The 19,598-nt window shown below is 35.7% G+C and overlaps 1 protein-coding gene across 4 annotated transcripts in view; it reads left to right on the top strand.

The window, feature by feature from the left end:
* The window catches only part of ERBB4 (erb-b2 receptor tyrosine kinase 4), a 1,183,012-nt gene that overhangs the window by 988,624 nt on the left and 174,790 nt on the right, over positions 1-19,598 (top strand). For all 4 annotated transcript variants that reach the window (XM_030916910.1, XM_030916912.1, XM_030916913.1 and 1 more), the window contains exon 20: positions 11,500-11,685. In XM_030916910.1, coding sequence (XP_030772770.1) covers positions 11,500-11,685 — 186 coding nt within the window. The remainder of the gene's footprint in view (positions 1-11,499; positions 11,686-19,598) is intronic.

The following is a 19,598-nucleotide window of genomic DNA, read 5'->3' as shown; positions in this document are numbered from 1 at the left end:
TAGTAGAGACGGGGTTTCACCGTGATAACCAGGATGGTCTCAATCTCCTGACCTCGTGATCCGCCCACCTCGGCCTCCCTAAGTGCTGGGATTACAGGCGTGAGCCACTGCACCTGGCACTTCTGAAACAATTTAACTGAAACGTGGTCACTTACAATAACAGAAATATATTATATCACAGTTTTGGAGGCTAGACATTTGAAATCCAGATGTTGATAGGGCTACACTCCCTTCAGAAGTTCTAGCGAAAAATATATTCCTTGCCTCCTCCAGCTTCTGGTGGCTACAGATGTTCCTTGGCTTGTGAGGGCATCACTCTATAATTTCTGTCTCCTTCTTCACATTGCCTTTTCCTCTTTGTGCCTGTGTCTAATCTCCTTCTGCCTCTCTTTTATAAGGATACTTGTGGTGGCATTTAGAACCTACCTGAATAATCAAGGAAGATCTCCTACACTCAGAATCCTTAATTTAATCATATCTGCACAGACCTTTTCCCAAATAAGGTAGTATTCACCTCAGGGATGAATATGACTTGGGATTAAGATGTGGGAATATTTTGAGAGCCATCATCAGCCTACCACACAATGATTGTTTAGCAGTATCTTTCATGGATAGCAGGAGGGGAGTGTTGGTAGCATGTAAGCCACGTATTCTCCATCAACGACCATATCTGTGATTTTACAGGTAACTGTTACCAAGTGCCTTGTTCAAGATGACTGCATTAGAAGGATCCCAGTAGGAAACACATGGCATACTAAGTTGAAGGAATTGAAGAGAGTTTAGCAAAAGGGTCTTTATAAAAGTAAGAGCAGGATTAAGTAACAGCAACAGGGTTTGTTGAAGTGCTTCAAGATGAGTAACAGCACTGCTAGGCTTGAAGAAGCCAGGGGAAGGTTACCTTGAATTGACAGCAGCCGTGACCCTCACTAAAGGGTTGCAGGAAAGTGAGGGTGTGGGATAAATACCAAACTCACTCTCTTCTTCATTCAATATTATACTACTGCTTTGCACTGGCTGACCCAAATGAAAGCCAGGGAACATCGTAGCCTGTTGTCATCATCCATTTGGGTCAATCTCACTGAGCACATGGCAGGGTGAGTATTGGCAGAAAATGGTGGAGAATGGAGCTGGAGGGACAAAGGAAAATATACAGGCCAATGTCACAGATTGTTAGTGTCATAGCTGGAAATATAGTCTAAACTTCTTTATTTTAAAATTTATTGCAATTTTCATGATATAAAATTTAATTCTGCATGTGTTTATTGAGTACATGCAGTGTTAAGACTGTGTTGACAATCAAAAAGTGCCACTGATATTTTGTATGTTTGTAGCGTCAACAGACTATGTTAATAAAGAAAAAAAAATCAGCAGTCTTTTTACAGTAGTGATGTGAACCTGAACTTAAGTAGGAGTCAGAATGAAAAGACACAGAAAGATATAGATTTGAGCTACACTGGGATAAGCAATTGATAGGACTTGGCAAATTATTAGATACAAAGTGGAATAGAAATGCAAATACCAAATATAAATCCAAGATTTTAAAAACTGAATTAGGAAATGTTTCTGAAATTAAAAAAAAAAGAAGTAAAGTAAAGCAGGCAAACTCATATGGGAAAATTATTTACTGTGTTTTCTTTTATCTTACAAATCCAGTAATATCTATTTTAAGAAGATGAGAAAGCATTTGAAATATGGGTTGATTCCTGGAATGAAGTAAATGGGGAAGGGGAGGATATAATACAGATTTTGTTCATTTATTCTTAAAATGGTATTGCATTCTTCTTATAAGCCATATATTCAACAAGGATTTGGTGATAAACCAATGAATATGACTGACTCACATTACTGCTTTCAGAGAAAAAAATAGAGATTCCAGACATTTCACCGATAATTCTAATAAAATAGGATAGATGTTATAATATGGTTTTGTATAGTTATATTATGGATAAGCTTATTAGTTTCTACTCAGAAATGACAATTGAAATTACAAGAGTGGAGGAGAAAACTTGTAATATGGGCATAGCATAATTCTCATGTTTGGAAGGGCACAGATATTTTGGACATGAAGATAATGGATTTTATTTTTTATCTTGAGAGAACAAAAATGCCCTGCTGTTTACATTGCTTCAAACTAAATCAAATCATGACAAACCACGAAAACTTTGCAATCAATTCCATAAGCTTTTAACAACTCTGTCATATTTCTTAAAGTTGGAAAATATTTTCATCTCTAGGAGGTTGGAAAACAAATCTATATGGAGGTAAGAGACTGTAGACTAAAGCAAAGTGAGGTACAGCTAAAGCCCGGTAGTTTTTCTGCATCGAAGTGACAAGAGGTGTAGTCCCAGCTGCTCGAGAGTCTGAGGCAGGAGAATTGCTTGAACACAGGAGGTGGAGGTTGCAGTGAGCCAAGATTGTGCCACTGCACTCCAGCCTGGCAACAGAGCAAGACTCGTCCTCAAAAAAAAAAAAAAAAAAAAAAAAAAAAAAAAAAAGAGTACTCAGAGAGTGAAAGAAAAATCAGGATAGGTAGAATAAAGTACTAACATCAGCCAAAGAAGAATTTTGAAGAAGAAGGACGATCATTGAGCTAAAATAAAACAGTGCAGTCTGGGGAAATGTAGTAAGAGAAGAAACACGCTGACTTTGGTGAAAAGGAGACATTTGATGACATTTTCCAGGGTAATTTGAGGGGTAGGAATTTAGAAAAGTGGCAGAGAAGCCAGATCTCAAATGCACAAAGGAAGATAAAATGAGGGAATAGCTAAAGGAGGACTGGCAAGTATCCCTAATAGAGAGATACGGCAAAGTTGAAGGAACTTTTATTTTTGGAATATGGCACACATGTATGTCCTTGTAGTTACAGTGAAGGTGGTAAACACAGTGAAGGTGAAGTTGTACTAGAGATAAATGGTGATAAAAATGATTCAGTGAAACAGAATAAAATGGTGTCAAAAGTACAATTCACGGAGTAGATATTAAGAAAGGTAGAAAGCTTTTTTATTTATTTTTCCCTGCCCGGAGATAGAAGCCATGGTAAGTGTAATAAAACTTCAATAAGCAATTAAAAACTAAAAGAGGCCTGACATGGTGGCTCATGCCTGTAATCCCAGCACTTTGGGAGGCCAAGGTGGGTGGATGACTTGAGGTCAGGAGTTTGAGACCAACCTGGCCAACATGGTAAAACCTTGTCTCTACTGAAAAAAAAAAAAAAAAAAAAGCAAAAATTAGCCAAGTGTGGTGGCAGGCACCTGTCGTCCCAGCTACTTGGGAGGCTGAGGCAGGAGAATGCTTGAACCTGAGAGGCAGAATTTGCAGTGAGCTAAGATCACACCACTGCACTCCATCCTGGGTGATAGATTGAGACTGTCTCAAAAATATAATAATAATAATAATAAAACACATAAATAAATAAATAAATTTTAGAAAACTAAAAGAGAGAGCAATTTTTGGAGGATCAAATCAGGAGATTTAGGTGCAATCTCGTGAATCTGTGCCTTTCTCTAACAACATTTTAAAGATTGAGAATGGCGATGGGGGGAATTACCTTCAGCCAAAGAGCAGCAAAATGGAAACATCAAGGGAGAGAAAATTATATGATATTGGCAAGTCCTTTATTGTAATAGTTAATATCGGAGATCAGGCTATGATAGAGGTAAATGAAGTATAACAGAAACCAGGCATTAAAAGATTTATGAATAAATCCAATCTTCTTAAGGATTTAAGATTTAAAGCCTTTATGACTGCAAGGCCCTATGTGACCTGGTCCTTACCCACCTTTTCAATCTCATCTCATGCCATTATAGCCCTTGCTAAATTCCAAGTACATGAGCCTTCTCAGAGCTTCCAAAATATGCCAGACTCTTAGGTCATGCTTTTCCTTGAATGCTCTTTCCAATTATTTATATATATGACTTTGTCTCATAAATCTGATCTCAGGACACATTTCCTGGCTCTCCTTATCTAAAGTAGCTCTGTGACCACCATTTCGTTATCTATCACAACACTTTATTTCTGTGATACCTCTTAATATAATTTAAAAATATTTATGCATCTGTTTTATATTTATTTGGCTTTCCTATTTACTTGTTGCCTCTCCAAGTACAATGAAAGCTCCCTGAGACTGGAGATTATTTTATAGACACAACTTCAATCACAGTGCCAGGCACATAGCGGATTCTCAATAAATATTTTTAAGTGAAGAAATATAAAACTAAAGAGATAGAGAAATATAATAAGGATGGAAATTCAGTGTAATCAGGAGTGAAAGAAAAAAGAGGGAAAACAGAAAGTAGAATTCTTTCACAATGTCGACTTCTTCAAAAGGTCTTCATTGTGCAGCAGTGTTAGTGACTAAATCTAACATATGGCCACCCAGTGGGTGAAGGATGTAGAATGGAGATGGAAAGTGCTGACTTCAAAGTTTAGAAGAGTCCTCATCTGATTGTTGAAGTCCACAAAAGTGATACCAAGGACTGGAAGGGAGTGGTAAGGCTACTGAGTGATGTGGACAAACTTAAACTAATGGCATATTAATTCAGCCTCTAATTACTGCTCACCTATTTACCCAAATAAATTATAATTTATTCTAGACATGAAGGAACAGATGCTGATTTCATTTATTTTACTATCTTCGAACCATCTGCAGCAAAGCAAGTTAGAAAAAAAATTATTATGGACCAGTGATTTTATTTCATTTTTCATCATTGTGGCCGTCTTTATCTTCTCTGAGTTCTTCATGACTAGCACTCTCACTGTCTTTAGGGGCAGCATTTCTTTCACGCACTCGCAGATCTGCTGATGGTTGCATGAAGCGTAGTGTTATATGTTTACATTAATTGTCTGTCTTTTCTTTTCCTCTATCTCTCTTTTTATCTTCCCTATCTCTGATGCAATGAGACTTTCCTGGTTTTCAGCTGGAGGGTATTGCATTAATGGACCATAGATATAATGAAACAGAGTTCGGCTGAAGTTAACATTTTTAAAAACAGAATAACCTATAAGTTTTCACTGGCAATATGGTTTTTTCTTCCCTTTTGTCTTTGTGAAACCACTAAATAATATGAGAAACTAAAGTGGAAAGATATAAATATCTGGTGGTTGTGCAGAATGATAGCTGAATGTAAAAAAAAAAAGCTCACTAACTTATTGTACATTTACTATTGCTCACTTATTATTATACAAAAGTGTCTTCCCTTCAGGCTGAAATAGAGGTACAGATAATATGTGGCTAGAGACTTGACATACATGCTTCAGAGCTTTTTTCATCTATACCTTGGTAGTCCCTTGATGGTTCTTTTTAAAAGTCCTTATTTATACCAGACTTCATTATAAAGAAAAATATTTTTGTTTTAGAATTTTTACTATAGCACCTGTTACATTATTCCCTTCTGTTCAATGAGAAAACTCTTAAATTTACCTACAAGACAAAAAAAAAAGTAAAGCAAAAAAGGAAAATAAAGACAATAATTTTTTTCTGGAAAAACAGATAATGTCCCTGTCAGGTTGTATTTATATCTTCAGCGACATTTTCTAGTGACAGCAGCGAAGATTCCAAAGTTGCCTCCATAGGTCCCACACAAAAATAGGCAACAGAGGACATTAAGTTTAACACAGAGTAATTTATTGAAACCGGGCACTTTATGATTAAGATATTGGGATTTTTTCCCCTTTTTATCCCACTCATCACTCTAAATAAATTCATATTCCCCTTTCTTTATCTACTCTCCTATCCTCCCAACCAGCCATCTGCTATTTCCTTTATGAAAAAAAAAAACAAAATGCAACCTACAATTAGTGTCTTGTTCATGTTTCTTTCTTCAAAAAAAGAGAACTATTATGCAAATACTCTGCAATTTGGTTTCAAATACTCTTTGTAGTGTGATGAGCAATTTTTCTTAATAGAACCCCAGCCTTTTTGCTAGGACTTACTAATAGATTTTTAAAAAGAGAACTTCCGTGTGACTTTTTTATACCCCTTAATGTAAACTTTTCAAACGCAAAAGTAGCTCCAAAATCTTTCTTCTACCTTACATTGTACCATTCTCTTTACCTTAATAAATAACATTTATCAAATACTACCCTCAGTAAATCAGAGAGAAATGTTTTATTTGGCTTGTTCTGAAAACATATTGTAAAGTGATGACAGTTTACCTGTAAGCACAAATGTATTATTTGATTTTAGTTGGTCCTCAGGAAGCAAAGGATAATTTTTTTTTTTTTTTGAGACAGTCTCACTCTGTCGCCCAGGCTGGAGTGCCGTGGTGCAATCTCAGCTCACTGTAAGCTCCATCTCCTGGATTCAAGCAATTCTCCTGCCTCAGCCTCCTGAGTAGCTGGGATTACAGGCGCATGCCACCACGCCTGGCTAATTTTTGTATTTTTAGTACAGACGGGGTTTCACCATGTTGATCAGGCTGGTCTCAAACTCCTGACCTCGTGATCCGCCTGGCTCAGCCTCCCAAAGTGCTGGGATTACAGGTGTGAGCCACCTCACCCGGCCAGCAAAAGATAATTTGACCCAATTCATGCAGGTAGGGCTAATGTGAGGAGTTTGGGGCTGTCTTGCTAAAAAGATAAAGGTCGACACTGTAATGTGCTGATGAAAATGAAATAAAAAGTATGATATTTTTACTGTCATAACACTACAGTCAGAATAAAAATCCTGAGTGTTTACTGATCCTGCTACTAACAAGTCTCATGACCTGGGCCGGTTATCTCATTGAGTTTTGGTTTCCTCATTTTGCAGCTGAGAATTACTTTTGAGTTTGAACTGCTTCATGGGATTATAATAAGGATCAAATAATTATTACCTGTTATTGCTTTTGCATTGGATTATAGAAACACACATTCGATGGAGACATCGAGATGTGCTAGAGGTTCTCAACATTTTATATTTCCTAACTTCCTTTAACAAGGGAGCTTGCTACAAATGGAGATGCCTAAGATCTTCTAAACCTGAGTATCTGGGAGTGGAGCCACACTTGTAACTGTGAACAGGTGACTTTCATATACACAAAAAATCCAGAGCCAGCAAAAAAGAAATAGCATAAGTATAAATTTAATTTAATTTAATATCTAATATTTAATATCTAATTAAGTATCTAGCTTAAAACATAATTAGTGATTTAATCTAATTAGATGTTTTGCTGATTTGTTGATGTGTATATATTTTTACATGTGCATGTTATAATTCAATGAAAGAACCCTCTGGTTTACACTGTGAATACAGTTAATACCAGATTAAATAATAGGTAATAATAGGTCATTTAAGTTGGCTAATACTTTCATCCGTACTTTCTTTATAACTACATTGCTTTGCTTTATTTCAAATGTTTACTGAGATACACAAGAAGTGAAACCAAATGTTTTCACACCTTATGAATCCAGAGGAGGCCACATGAATAGTAATAACACAGATTTCTGGCTCAGCTAATTATGCAAAACCCCGCACCCCAAAGCAGTCTCCACAAATATTTTGGAAACTTGTCGGGTGTCTCCTATTTACCTATAATCCAGTCTTCCATCTGCAGTCTCCCTGTGGTATCTACAGTGATCTTTCTCACCAGTTCTGATCCCCATGATGAATTCTCTTCTCTCTGAGCTATTAGAGAGGTCCCACTCCTGTTACTGCTGACTGGTACCACGTAAGGATGCTTCTGTGGTTTCTATAGTGATCTTTCCTACCAGTTCTGGTCCCTCTGTTGATTCTCTTCTCTCTGAGCCATTGGAGAGGTCCCACTCCTGTTACTGCTGACTGCTACCACGTGAGTATGCTGAAGTCCTTTCTAGGTGTGATGTCTCACAGTGCTCCCGGAACTTCCTGTCCTCATCATGTTGCAGTCCTCGTGGGCTCAGCAAGAAAGCATAGACACTCATCTCTGTTCTGTGACTCTTGTTCCCTGGGGCAGCTAGGGAATAGAGAATTAAAGTATCTTTTTTACTTGGAAGCCATCTGAAAAACAATGATTTCAGCTTTTACCACCAAACCTCAGAAACGAAAAGTCCTTTGAGGGAGAGTGACAGCATTTTACTAGCTTACTTCTTTTGTCTGGTCTTCTATCACTCCTTTCTCTAGGCATGTTCCCGTGCTGCCCCTCTCTTCCTTACTGAAAAAATAAAATGTTAGACCTCACAATAAACCCTTGGCTGGATCTGGGAAACCCATATACCCCATCAAACACTGCATATTTGTGAATAACTCTTGGAAGGCACTCTTGTAACTCAGCAGCAGTAAAATAGTAGGGATGGTTAAAGGGGATAATGTCCTCACAAGTAGCTGTAAGGTAATCATAAAAAAGTGAAATACTTTGACAAGACTGATGATGAAAGGTAGCCTGGTAGCTCTCCTGCTGTCCCTTCCCTGACCCCATTTTCCACTGCCCGAATCAATCACTTTCAAATTTTTGGAAATTTCTTCTGTTACCTAACTCTGTACATTTAAATAATATGCTTATACTGTGAAGTCTTAATTTTTTCTTTTTAGTCTACGTATCATATGCTAACTTTTTGCAACCAGCAATGGTTATATACCTTTCACTCCATTCCCATCACCACTTTTCAGAAGGGCATCCTCTGTACCCCCATTTTCCCACAGTTACATGACTTCTGATTATATCAGTATTTCATGTTTACACTATTATGATTATGTAACTATTCCCAGTTGTGCTGTATAGTCTGATTTTCTTTTTAATTATTTGTATTAATTTATGAGTATAATTCTGTTACATACATAGTTGCATAATGGGGAAGTCAATACTTTTAGTGTAGCCATCACTCAAATAACATGCATTATACCTATTGAGCAATCTCTCATCATCCACTCCCCTCACAGCTCCTCGCCTTTCTGAGTCTTTCTTGTGCATATCTTTGTGTTTTATCTCAGGTTAATTTCTTCTTTTTTCACTTTAGTTTAGTTTTCTGTGTGTCTATCACTAATTTGACCTTCAACTCCCACTAGAAAAATAAATATTTTCTTAATGTATTTTAAGTTCATCAGGCATTCTATCAATTTCATCTTCTTGGGTCACCTTTCCCAGAGCTACTTGACCTGTTCCAGTCTTAGCCAGCTGTTATTTCCATTTATTGTATGTCTTTTATTCTAGAAAATTTTTCACTATATTTTTTGTATTTCTGTAATTTATGCTTGTTGTTTGTTTCCTTGATTTTATGTACTCTTCTAACACCCTGTCCCTTTTTTATGAGCACATTTACAAAGAAAGGAAGCACGGAAGGTAAATGTGTTAAGATTTGGCACATCTGAACATGTCTGTTGTATGCATTCACTTGGTTGAAATGCTGCTGGGTGTAAAATTCTAGGTTTAAACAAAACTTTGAGAATTTTGAAGTCACAACTCTATTTGGGAGATGGAATGGAAGAATGATCCATATTTTTATCGTATGTAAATTTACGTAATACTTCTATTTTCCCCAGAGTACTTCTCTTTCCATGTTACCTGATATCCACAGTCCAGTTCTTTTGGTGTAAGATTTCCTAAGGGTAAAGGGAAGAAGGAGATCTGTAGTCTAAGTATTTCCCAAATGTACTCTGAAGCAATCCTTGCTCCATTTATGGAGGTTTGTAATACTCCTCCTCCTCAGCCTTTGGTGTTATGCATTACTGGGTTGCTTCTCAGTTTCCCCCCATTAAATTAGGCTTCAGATTGCTTATGTTTACCAAGTTGGCTAACACTGATAAGCCACTTCCTACTTTTACTATTCCATCTTTATTGCCTCCTTTCTATGATTGTTGGTGTCTGTCTTTTTAAATTAATTCTTTTTTTGTCAGTATAGTGAAAATGAGTGGAAAGGGAAGTAATCTGTGAATTCAATCTGCCATGCCATCTTAAACAGAAACCCAATATAATTTGTGTCCTTAATTTTTTTATTTTGAAATGTTTCAAAGTTATATAAAATGTTCAAGAGTAATACAATGAATACTGTACCTTCATGTAGAAAAATCGACTGATAATCAATTGCCATATACATATTACACCCTCCATGTGTATATGTGAGTATTTGTGTGTATATATTTGTATACATACATCAAACACATAGATACAGATACATGTATTATATATATATCTCTCTCCTTCCCTGTGTGAGGAAATTATTTGAAAGTAAATTGCAGATGCAAGATAGTTCATCCATAAAGATTTCAGGATCTTCTAAAATCAAAGAATACTATTTCACATAGCTGCAATACCATTATCACTTTCAAATATTTAACGTTGATATAATATTACATGATATATAGTCCCTATTTAGGTTTCCTCAATTGTCCCAATAATGTTTTATATATTTTTTAACCCAAGAGCCAAAAATGCGGCGTTGCCCTATTTCTGTAATGAATGCTAGTTTGAACATCACACCATTCTTTTATGTTTCTCCTAATATTGACATTTTAAATAAGTACAAGCCAGTTTCTTTGCAGAATGTCCTACAGTATGGATTTGTCTGATTTTTTCCTTATGATTAGATTCAAATTAAATATTATTAACAAGAATAGTATGTAGGTAATATTACATAGCTTTTTAAAAGTAAAAATTTACTATTGTTTTCATATGAGATGAACAATATTTTATTGGCTTTCATAATATAAAAGCACAAATCAAACCATAACAAAGTACCTAAACATTTATTTTACAGTTATATCTATTTCAAATTACAATAAACAGTCTTAAAATAACTTTTTATTTGAAGCTAACTGGGATGCACTAAATAACCATCATGTGTCCACTTTTATCCCCATTAAGCAGTGGTGTCTTTATGATTCTGATGCAAAATTGTAACTCAGTTTTCTCATTTTATGAAATACAAAAGTTGAAGTAGTCAAATTTTTATAGTCTTAGCTCTCAAATTTTATGAATCTATGAATAAGACATCACTTATAATTTTGAAAATGAAATAAATTTGAGGAAAGGTAAAATTATGAAACAAAATGTCTTATTAAAATGTTTATTATTTTATATAAATTGACCATAGATATAATACTTGTAATTATCTACATTTCCATATTTATGATTTATACTTGACACCATTGTAAGCTGTTCAGCTCTACACCAATAATGGGTGACTTTGAAGTTCAGCTCACCTTACTCTACTTGCAACTAACTAAATTTGTGTAGATTATTTTACTTTAGAGCAAAGGTCAAAGGTTAAAAATCCATAATTTAAGGTGGAATTCATTTTGACTTACTTGGCAATAAATAAAATCTCATATTGCTTATATTACAAAGGAGAAAATACTGCTATTAATTTTATAGGCAGTTATTGTATAACAGCTTCCATGTAAATGCATGTAGAGACTTTGTTGTTTATTTAATTTTATTGAATTAAATCACTTTAAAGATAGAATAACTGAAATAATATCTTTTGATTTTGATTGATTCCATTGAGTACATTTTTTAAAAATCATCAGCACCATTAGTACAATGGAAGTAACTCTAAATCTAAGAAAATTTGAGTAGAAATGATGGTATTGCATTTTTTTTCTTACAGGAAGCTCTGATCATGGCAAGTATGGATCATCCACACCTAGTCCGGTTGTTGGGTGTGTGTCTGAGCCCAACCATCCAGCTGGTTACTCAACTTATGCCCCATGGCTGCCTGTTGGAGTATGTCCACGAGCACAAGGATAACATTGGATCACAACTGCTACTTAACTGGTGTGTCCAGATAGCTAAGGTAAGTGCCTGTCAATTTCTATGGGAACAACATTTTCAGGTTAATATTTGCTAACCTAGAACAGTTTTCATATTGAAAATATGTCATCTTTCCATTTAAATAAAATAAAGTATATTTGCTACATTGAAAGATACGTAACAGACAGGTACTTTTAGGTAAACTACAGATTAAATGCATGATATATATTTTTAGATTATTGGGTTGTATAATTTTAATTGAATTGACTAGATGCCAAAACAAAGAGCTTGCTAGTCAGGGGGAGGAATTGTTATACTGGATTTATTTGGCTTATTTGTTTTGGTACAGTCTAGTTAACTGATAAAATCCAAGAAAGAAAGGGTTGAATGTCTGAATTTTTTCATATTTAGACGATTTTAAAAAAATAGACTGTGTGTTTAATTCTCAGTATTAAAATGAGCAAAATCTAAATATATTCTTAGTCTTTTTGATGATTTTCAATTGGTCGTTAATGGTTGAGAGTTTTAGTCTTACACAAAGGCTTAGACATGTTACATATATAAGGGCAGCGGTCTGGGGTGATGGGGGAGGTGGGTCTGTGGTTAACCAGAGAGCATCTACTAGTTTCTAGGGGACTGTGATTTGGGGAATATTACTAGAGTTATCTGATCTTTTAATTTTTTTAAGAGTGGCCAGAATTCTGGATTTTTTGTGATTTCCCAAATTTAAATCTTAAGTCAATTTTTGAAACACTTTGGAGTCTGAACAAAGCATTCTTGTCATGCAGTCTACTAGTTCGCAACTTCTAGTATACATTCTAAATGTTCAAAGCAAATATTTGTGATTATCTATACCATATATCTTTCTTGATAATTTTCTGTTTCTAGAGAAATAGGTCAACGATGAGTATTAATTGTGTCAACTCTTAGTTACATCAAAATATGACCCGAAGTCTCTTCAGATCCCATAGATATTTTTATCTATATATTTGTACAATATAAATGCCAAAATCATAACATAGTGGCTTTGGCCTGTTTTTTTAATAATCTAATAATGAATAAAAGTATATTATAGAAAAAAGAAATTTAACATAATTATTAAAATTTAAACCAAAAAATTTATTTGACAGAAAAGCTCAGCTTAGTTCTATACACCGTAACTCTCCAGTAGAGTTTCCTTATGGACTATGTATTATAATTATGTGACTGTTATGTAATAACTGCAACTGTGAGGATTCTTTATGGCAATGAAGTTTGAAATATAACACTTCAGAAACAGATTTATCTAAGAACTTCTATAATTTATAAGGTGAGTTAAATATGCAATAGAATTTATCAAATCATTATAGGACTATAAATGAAAACAAAGCTAAGCTTCAGGCTGGGTGCAATGGCTGACACCTGGAATCCCAGCACTTTGGGAGCTAAGGCAGGTGGATCACCTGAGGTAAGGAGTTTGAGACCAGACTGACCAACATGGAGAAACTCCGTCTCTACTAAAAATACAAAATTAGCTGGGCGTGGTGGCGCATGCCTGTAATACCAGCTACTCAGGAGGCTGAGGCAGAAGAATTGCTTGAACCTGGGAGGTGGAGGTTTCAGCGAGCCGAGATCACACCATTGTACTCCAGCCTGGGCAACAAGAGGGAAACTCATCTCAAAAAAAAAAAAAAAACGCTAAGCTTCAAATTTGTTAGCGCTCTCTGTATTTTCTGCTGTGGTCTCTACAATTTAGGTTTTGTCCTTAAGGTTTGTGTTATTAATATATCATTTATACAACATTGTACACTCTAATAAGATAAACTACTTTCAGTTTCCTGAATAATCACAGTTTTATACCTTTTTGCCTTTGCAAATGCCATCCCCTAAGCTTAGAAGTCTTCTCTTGGCTTCTTGGTTCACACTGCATGATCTTATTCATCCATCAACACTGTTTGGGCATCCTCCATTTATGGAGTCTTTGCTAATCAACCCTTCTCTGCAGGCAGAAGTAATTATTTTCTTTTTCGTATTAATTTTGGTAGTTGATATCTTGAACACATTTATATTATGTAAATGTCATACTATACATTTACTATCTCTCTACCTAGGTGGTAAGCTTATTTAGTCATTAATCTTCAACAGATACTGGTGGGCTTTTATCATGTTTCAGATACAATGCTGACTGAGATATGTAGGAGTAAACAATGCAGATATGGGCCTGGTTCTCTCTGTGTACCCTAATGGATTGAACAGACATTCAACAAATGAAAGAATTAACTATAGGATTGAATACTGTGATTCAGATTTTAAAGAAAGCCAACTGCTAGGGAGACTTAAGAGAAGCCACCGAGTCCTGGGGGAGAAGGCTTCAGCTATGAGAATAATATTTAGGTAAAAGAAAGATCACACAGGGCTCTACAGATGTGATGATCAAGAGACTTATCACCCAAATGGAATAATTTTAGGCATGAAAGGAGACTGTATTACTAGTTATACCAGGACGACAGGCACAGAAAAGTCCTAAACAGAACATGTTATATGGTTACCCAGTATAGCAAGAAAAGTTTGAATTTTATTGTAAGTGCTGTAGGTAGTTACTGAAGTATTTTAACATGCAATTGACATAATCTCATTTATATTCTAAATAGATCATGCTAGTTTATGTATGGAGGTTAGATTGAGGTGATGTAACAGTGAAAATGAAGATGCTAATTAGGATTCTGGAGGCAATGCCAATAAGGAGAAGTAGATGGAATTAAGATATATTTGGGGGGCAAAATTTAAGGTATTCAATTATTGATTAGCTGTAGGTGGTGAGGGAGGGGAGTATGGTAAGATCATTTCCTGAGGTGGTGAAGGATGGGGGATGAACATTTGTAGGAAAAAATCAAGAGTTCAGTTTCAGACTTGGCATATTGGAAAAGTTTATAGAACATGAAACTGGGAATGTTAATGAGGTAATTAAATTCAGTCAGTACTGTATATATACATTTAGGAATTATAGGTATTTAAATATATGGAAAGATGAAGGATTACCTTGAGACTGACTGTATCTGATTCTTATTTATTACCGGAACCTAAAATTGGATCTTACTTACAGTTAGCCATTCAATAAATATATAGTAATTATTTTTAACCCAAGAAAATAACAAAATTTACCCTTAAGCAGGGAGTCCTTCTTTTATTATTTTTTTCTACTTTGCGAGCAGAATTGTGTAGTGGAATCAGACTTAAGGTTAGAAACACTATATTTGTATGTTGGTGCCCACTTTTAAGTTTTGTGAGTTTGTGTTGTTTAGCCTCTGATTCTTGTTTCTCATTGTATATGGTGGTATTAATAATTACTATATTTTTTTTCTCATCTGCAAAAAGAACATGATAAATGGTATCTACCTGTGGTAGGTTGAATAATATCCCACCCCCAAAGATGCTAATACATTCTATCCCCAGAATCTGTGAATGTTGCTTTACATGTTAAAAGGGATTTTGCAGATGTAATTAAATTAAGGATCTTGAGATGAGATTTTCCTGGATTATCCAGATTGTCCCATTGCAATCACAGGGGTCTTTGTAAGTGGAAGGCAGGAGGATCAGAGCAGGAGACAGGAGACATACAAACAGATCAGAGCTGAGCGGTGCACCTTGAAGATGGAGGAAGGGACCATATGTTGAGGAATGTGGGCGCCTCTAGAAGCTGGAAAGGATAAGGACACAGACTCTCTCTTAGAATCTCCAGAAGAAATACAGGCCTGCCTGTACCTTGATTTTATAGCCTGGTGAAACTGATGGTGGACTTTCAACCTACAGAGCTTTAAGAGAATAAATTTGTTTGATTTCAGCCACCTTTCACCCTAAAGTAGGCTCCAGTGTATGTTTCCCTCTATGTATCCATGCTTTCTCATCATTTAGCTCCTCCGTATAAGTGCTAACAAGTGGTATTTCGTTTTCTATTCCTTGTTAGTTTGCTAAGGATAATGGCCTCCAGCTCCATCCGGGTTCCTGCAAAGGATATGATCTTCTTCTTTTTCATGACTGCCTGGTATTCTAAGGTGTATATTTACCACGTTTTCTTTATTCAGTCTACCATTGATGGGTATTTAGGTTGATTCCGTGTTTTTGCTATTGGGAAGAGTGCTGCAATGAACATACCTGTGCATGTGTCTTTATAATAGAATTATTTATATTCCTGTGGGTATATACCTAGGAAGGTGATTCCTGGGTTGAATGGTACTTTTGTTTTTAGTTCCTTGAGGAATTGCTAGACTGCTTTCCACAGTGGTTGAACTAATTTATGCTCCCACCATACAACAACATACAAATGTTCCTTTTTTCTCCACAACCTCACCAGCATTCTGATTGGTGTGAAATGGTGTCTCTTTGTGGTTTTGATTTGCATTTCTCTAATGATCAGTGATGTTGAGCTTTTTTTCATATGCTTGTTGGTTGCATGTACGACTTCTTTTGAAAAGTGTCTGTTCATGTCCTTTGCTCACTTTTTAATGGGGTTCTTTTTTTTTCTTGTCTATTTGTTTAACTTCCTTATAGATGCTAGATACTAGATCTTTGTCGAATGCATAGTTTGCAAAAATTTTCTCCCTTTCTGTAGATTGTCTTTCCACTCTGTGGATAGTTTCTTTTGCAGCGAAGAAGCTCTTCGATTTAATTAAATCCCACTTGTCAATTTTTGTTTTTGTTGCAATTCCTTTTGGTATCTTCATTGTGAAATCTTTGCCCATGCCTATGTCCTGAATGGTATTGCCTAGGTTGTCTTCCATGTTTTTTATAGTTTTGGGTTTTACATTACAATCTTTAATTTATCTGGAGTTGATTTTTGTATATGATGTAAGGAAGGGGTACAGTTTAAATCTTCTCCATATGGCTAGGCAGTTGTTATTACAGCACCACTTATTAAATAGGAAATCTTTTCCCCATTGCTTGTTTTTTGTCAGGTTTGTCAAAGATCAGATGGTGGAAGGTGTGCAGCCTTATTTCTGGGTTCTTTCTTCTATTCCATTGGGCTATGTGTCTGGTTTTGTACCAGTACCATGCTGTGTTGGATACCATAGCCCTGTAGTATAGCTTGAAGTTGAGTAACATGATGCCTCCAGCTTTGTTCTTTTTGTTTAGGATTGCTTTGGCTATTCAGGCTCTTTTTTGGTTCCATATGAATTTTAAAATAGTTTTCTCTAGTTCTGTGAAGAATGTCAATATTTTCTTAGTCTTGAATTTCATTTTTGTTGCACTGTTATCTGAGAGAGTGACTGTTACGGTTTTAGTTCTTCTGCATTGGCTGAGGAGTATTTATGTGCCATTATGTGGTTGATTTTAGAGTACGTACCATGTGGCAATGAGGTGAATGTATATTCCATAGCCCATAAGTATATACACCTTTGTACCCACAAAAAATTTTAAAAATAAAAAATAATTTTATTTTTCTAAAAATAGAAGAAAGTCTATTCTATTGTTTTTGGTGAAGAATTCTGTAGATTTCTATCAGGTCCATTTAATCTAGTGCTGAATTTTGGTCCTGAAGATCTTTGTTAATTTTTTTGTCTCAATGATTTGTCTGATAATGTCAGTGGGGTATTGAAGTCTCCCGCTATTATTGTGTGGGAGTCTAAATATCTTTGAATGTCTCTAAGCATTTGCTTTCTGAATCTCAGTGCTCCTGTGTTGCACACATATATATTTAGGATAGTTAAGTCTTCTTGTTGAATTGAGCACTTTACCATTATGTAATGCCGCTTTTTGTCTTTTTTGATCTTTTTTGGTTTAAAGTCTATTTTTTCTGAAATTAGAATTGCAGCCCCTATTTTTTTCTCTTTTCCATTTGCTTGGTAGATTTTTCTCTATCTTTTTATTTTGAGCCTATTGTTGTCATTGCATGTAGTTGAGTCTCTTGAATACAGCATACCAATAGGTCTTAGTTGCCACTTTGTGCCTTTATCCAGCTTACTACTCTCTGTGCCTTTAATTGGGGTATTTGGCCCATTTACGTTCAAGATTAGTATTGAAATGTGTGGATTTGATCCTGTCATCGTGATGTTAGCTGGTTATCATGCAGACTTGTTTGTGTGGTTGCTTTATAGTGTCACTGATCTGTGTACTTCAGTGTGTTTCTGTGACTGGTAATGGTCTTTTTTTCCCGCATTTAGTACTTCCTTCAGGAGCTCTTGTAAGGCAGGTCTGATGGTTACAAATTCCTTCAACATTTGCTTGCCTGAAAAAGATCTTATTTCTCCTTTGCTTATGAAGCTTAGTTTCTCTGGATATGAAATATCTGGTTGAAATTTCTCTGTTTTAATAATGTTGAATGTTGGCCCTGAATCTCTTCTGGCTTTTAGGGTTTCTGCTGAGAGGCCCACTGTTAGTCTGATGGGCTTCCTTATAAGGAAGTGTTTTGCAAAATATTTTCATTTGTATTGTAAGTTTTCTTTCCATTTTTCCATCAGTTCATCATTCTATAACATTTTATGTGATAGAAAACACAAACTTAAACACCAAAATTGTTTGTTTCTTATGGGCAGTCATGTTCACTCTGCATTTGTTGCCTTTGGACTTGACTGAATTTGGTAAGCAAAGCAGCCCATGTTATTATTTCATGCTCATGTAACACCATATGCCTTCTTGATGCTTTATGAATCCAGGATACTAGGAAATCAATGGAATTTCTTCTTTTATAGTTGTTGCTAATAAGTTGGGCAAGCAGTTTTTAAAAGACAATTTAGCAGATTCTGAATAGTGTATGTGAGGTGTTTTTGTTTTTGTTTAACTCAGATATTAATTTAATATGAGACAAAAAGTAGGCTGTTGCCCAAAGCAGACATCCTTAACTGACCTTAACATGTACGAGTTCAGCTTTGATTATTCAACAAAATCATGACTGACTGTTGTGGTCTGTAAGTGACCAAAAGGACTGTTTTCTCTACACAAAGTCAGGTGCCGAATACCAAGCTTTATTTGCACTTGGGTTCCAGTTAAAAGCCACTTTAGACAGTGTAGCAAAGTGGAAAAAAGCACAGATCCTGACACCGAGGTTCCATCACAAGCAAGCATATGAACTGTGTGACAACAGGCAGACAGTACCCATGGTGTCTACAGGAAAGTGGGGAGAGCATCACCCCAGCTTCTAGCAGCTCTACAGCTGCCTGTATCTGCAGGCCCTTCTAGGCCCACTTCCTCTCCGGTACTGCATGTGCTCTGTGGGTGGGAATGTGTGGCTCTGGGTCCAGAGTGGCATTGGAATAACATTGACAATGAATTAGTCCATTTAGATCAAGCGTGTATTACACACCTGGCATATCCTTGGTGCTTTACATACATTGTGTTTTTAAATCTTTACTGAAACTCTAGCAGATATGGATCATTATTTCCCCAGTTTATAGATGAGGAAAATGGGAAGTTAAGTCCAAAAGGACACACACATATATTGAAATGCCTGAGTGCTATACCAGATAATTCTTACTCCTGAGCCAGGTCTCCAAACCACTCTGCATTCTTTCCTCTCTGTACACATGCGCATCACTGCAGCTTAAAGTGGCTTGCTTTCCTTCATCGGCACTCTGGATTTAGAGGACCGAAGGGGAGCATACCATTTTATCTGTAGTTGTGTCTCATCATTAATTCCATAAAAGAAAAACTTCTATCATGAATAATACTTGTTATTATCTTCATGAGAAAATGTTTTATCATCAGCATCTATACCACATTTTCAGGAGAAAGTGCTAGATGAATATTTGTGGAGGAACTTTTTCAAACAGTGTTGTAACTATTGAAATAAATCAAACTCAAAACAATTCCGTGAGCTACTATGGGTAAGAGATACTAATTACAAGTGACACTGTAAAATAAGAATTTCATTCTGGTACTAGTTTGTGTTTACCCTACAGATTCTGAGTTCAAATCTCATCTCTATCACTTACTAACTGTGTGAATTTGATAAATTAATCTCTCTGTGCTCCTGAAAAGGGGGAT

This window comes from Rhinopithecus roxellana, chromosome 14 (assembly GCF_007565055.1).
Source record: "Rhinopithecus roxellana isolate Shanxi Qingling chromosome 14, ASM756505v1, whole genome shotgun sequence".
Taxonomy (NCBI): Eukaryota; Metazoa; Chordata; class Mammalia; order Primates; family Cercopithecidae; genus Rhinopithecus; species Rhinopithecus roxellana.
This window is presented reverse-complemented; position numbering and strand designations above follow the sequence as displayed.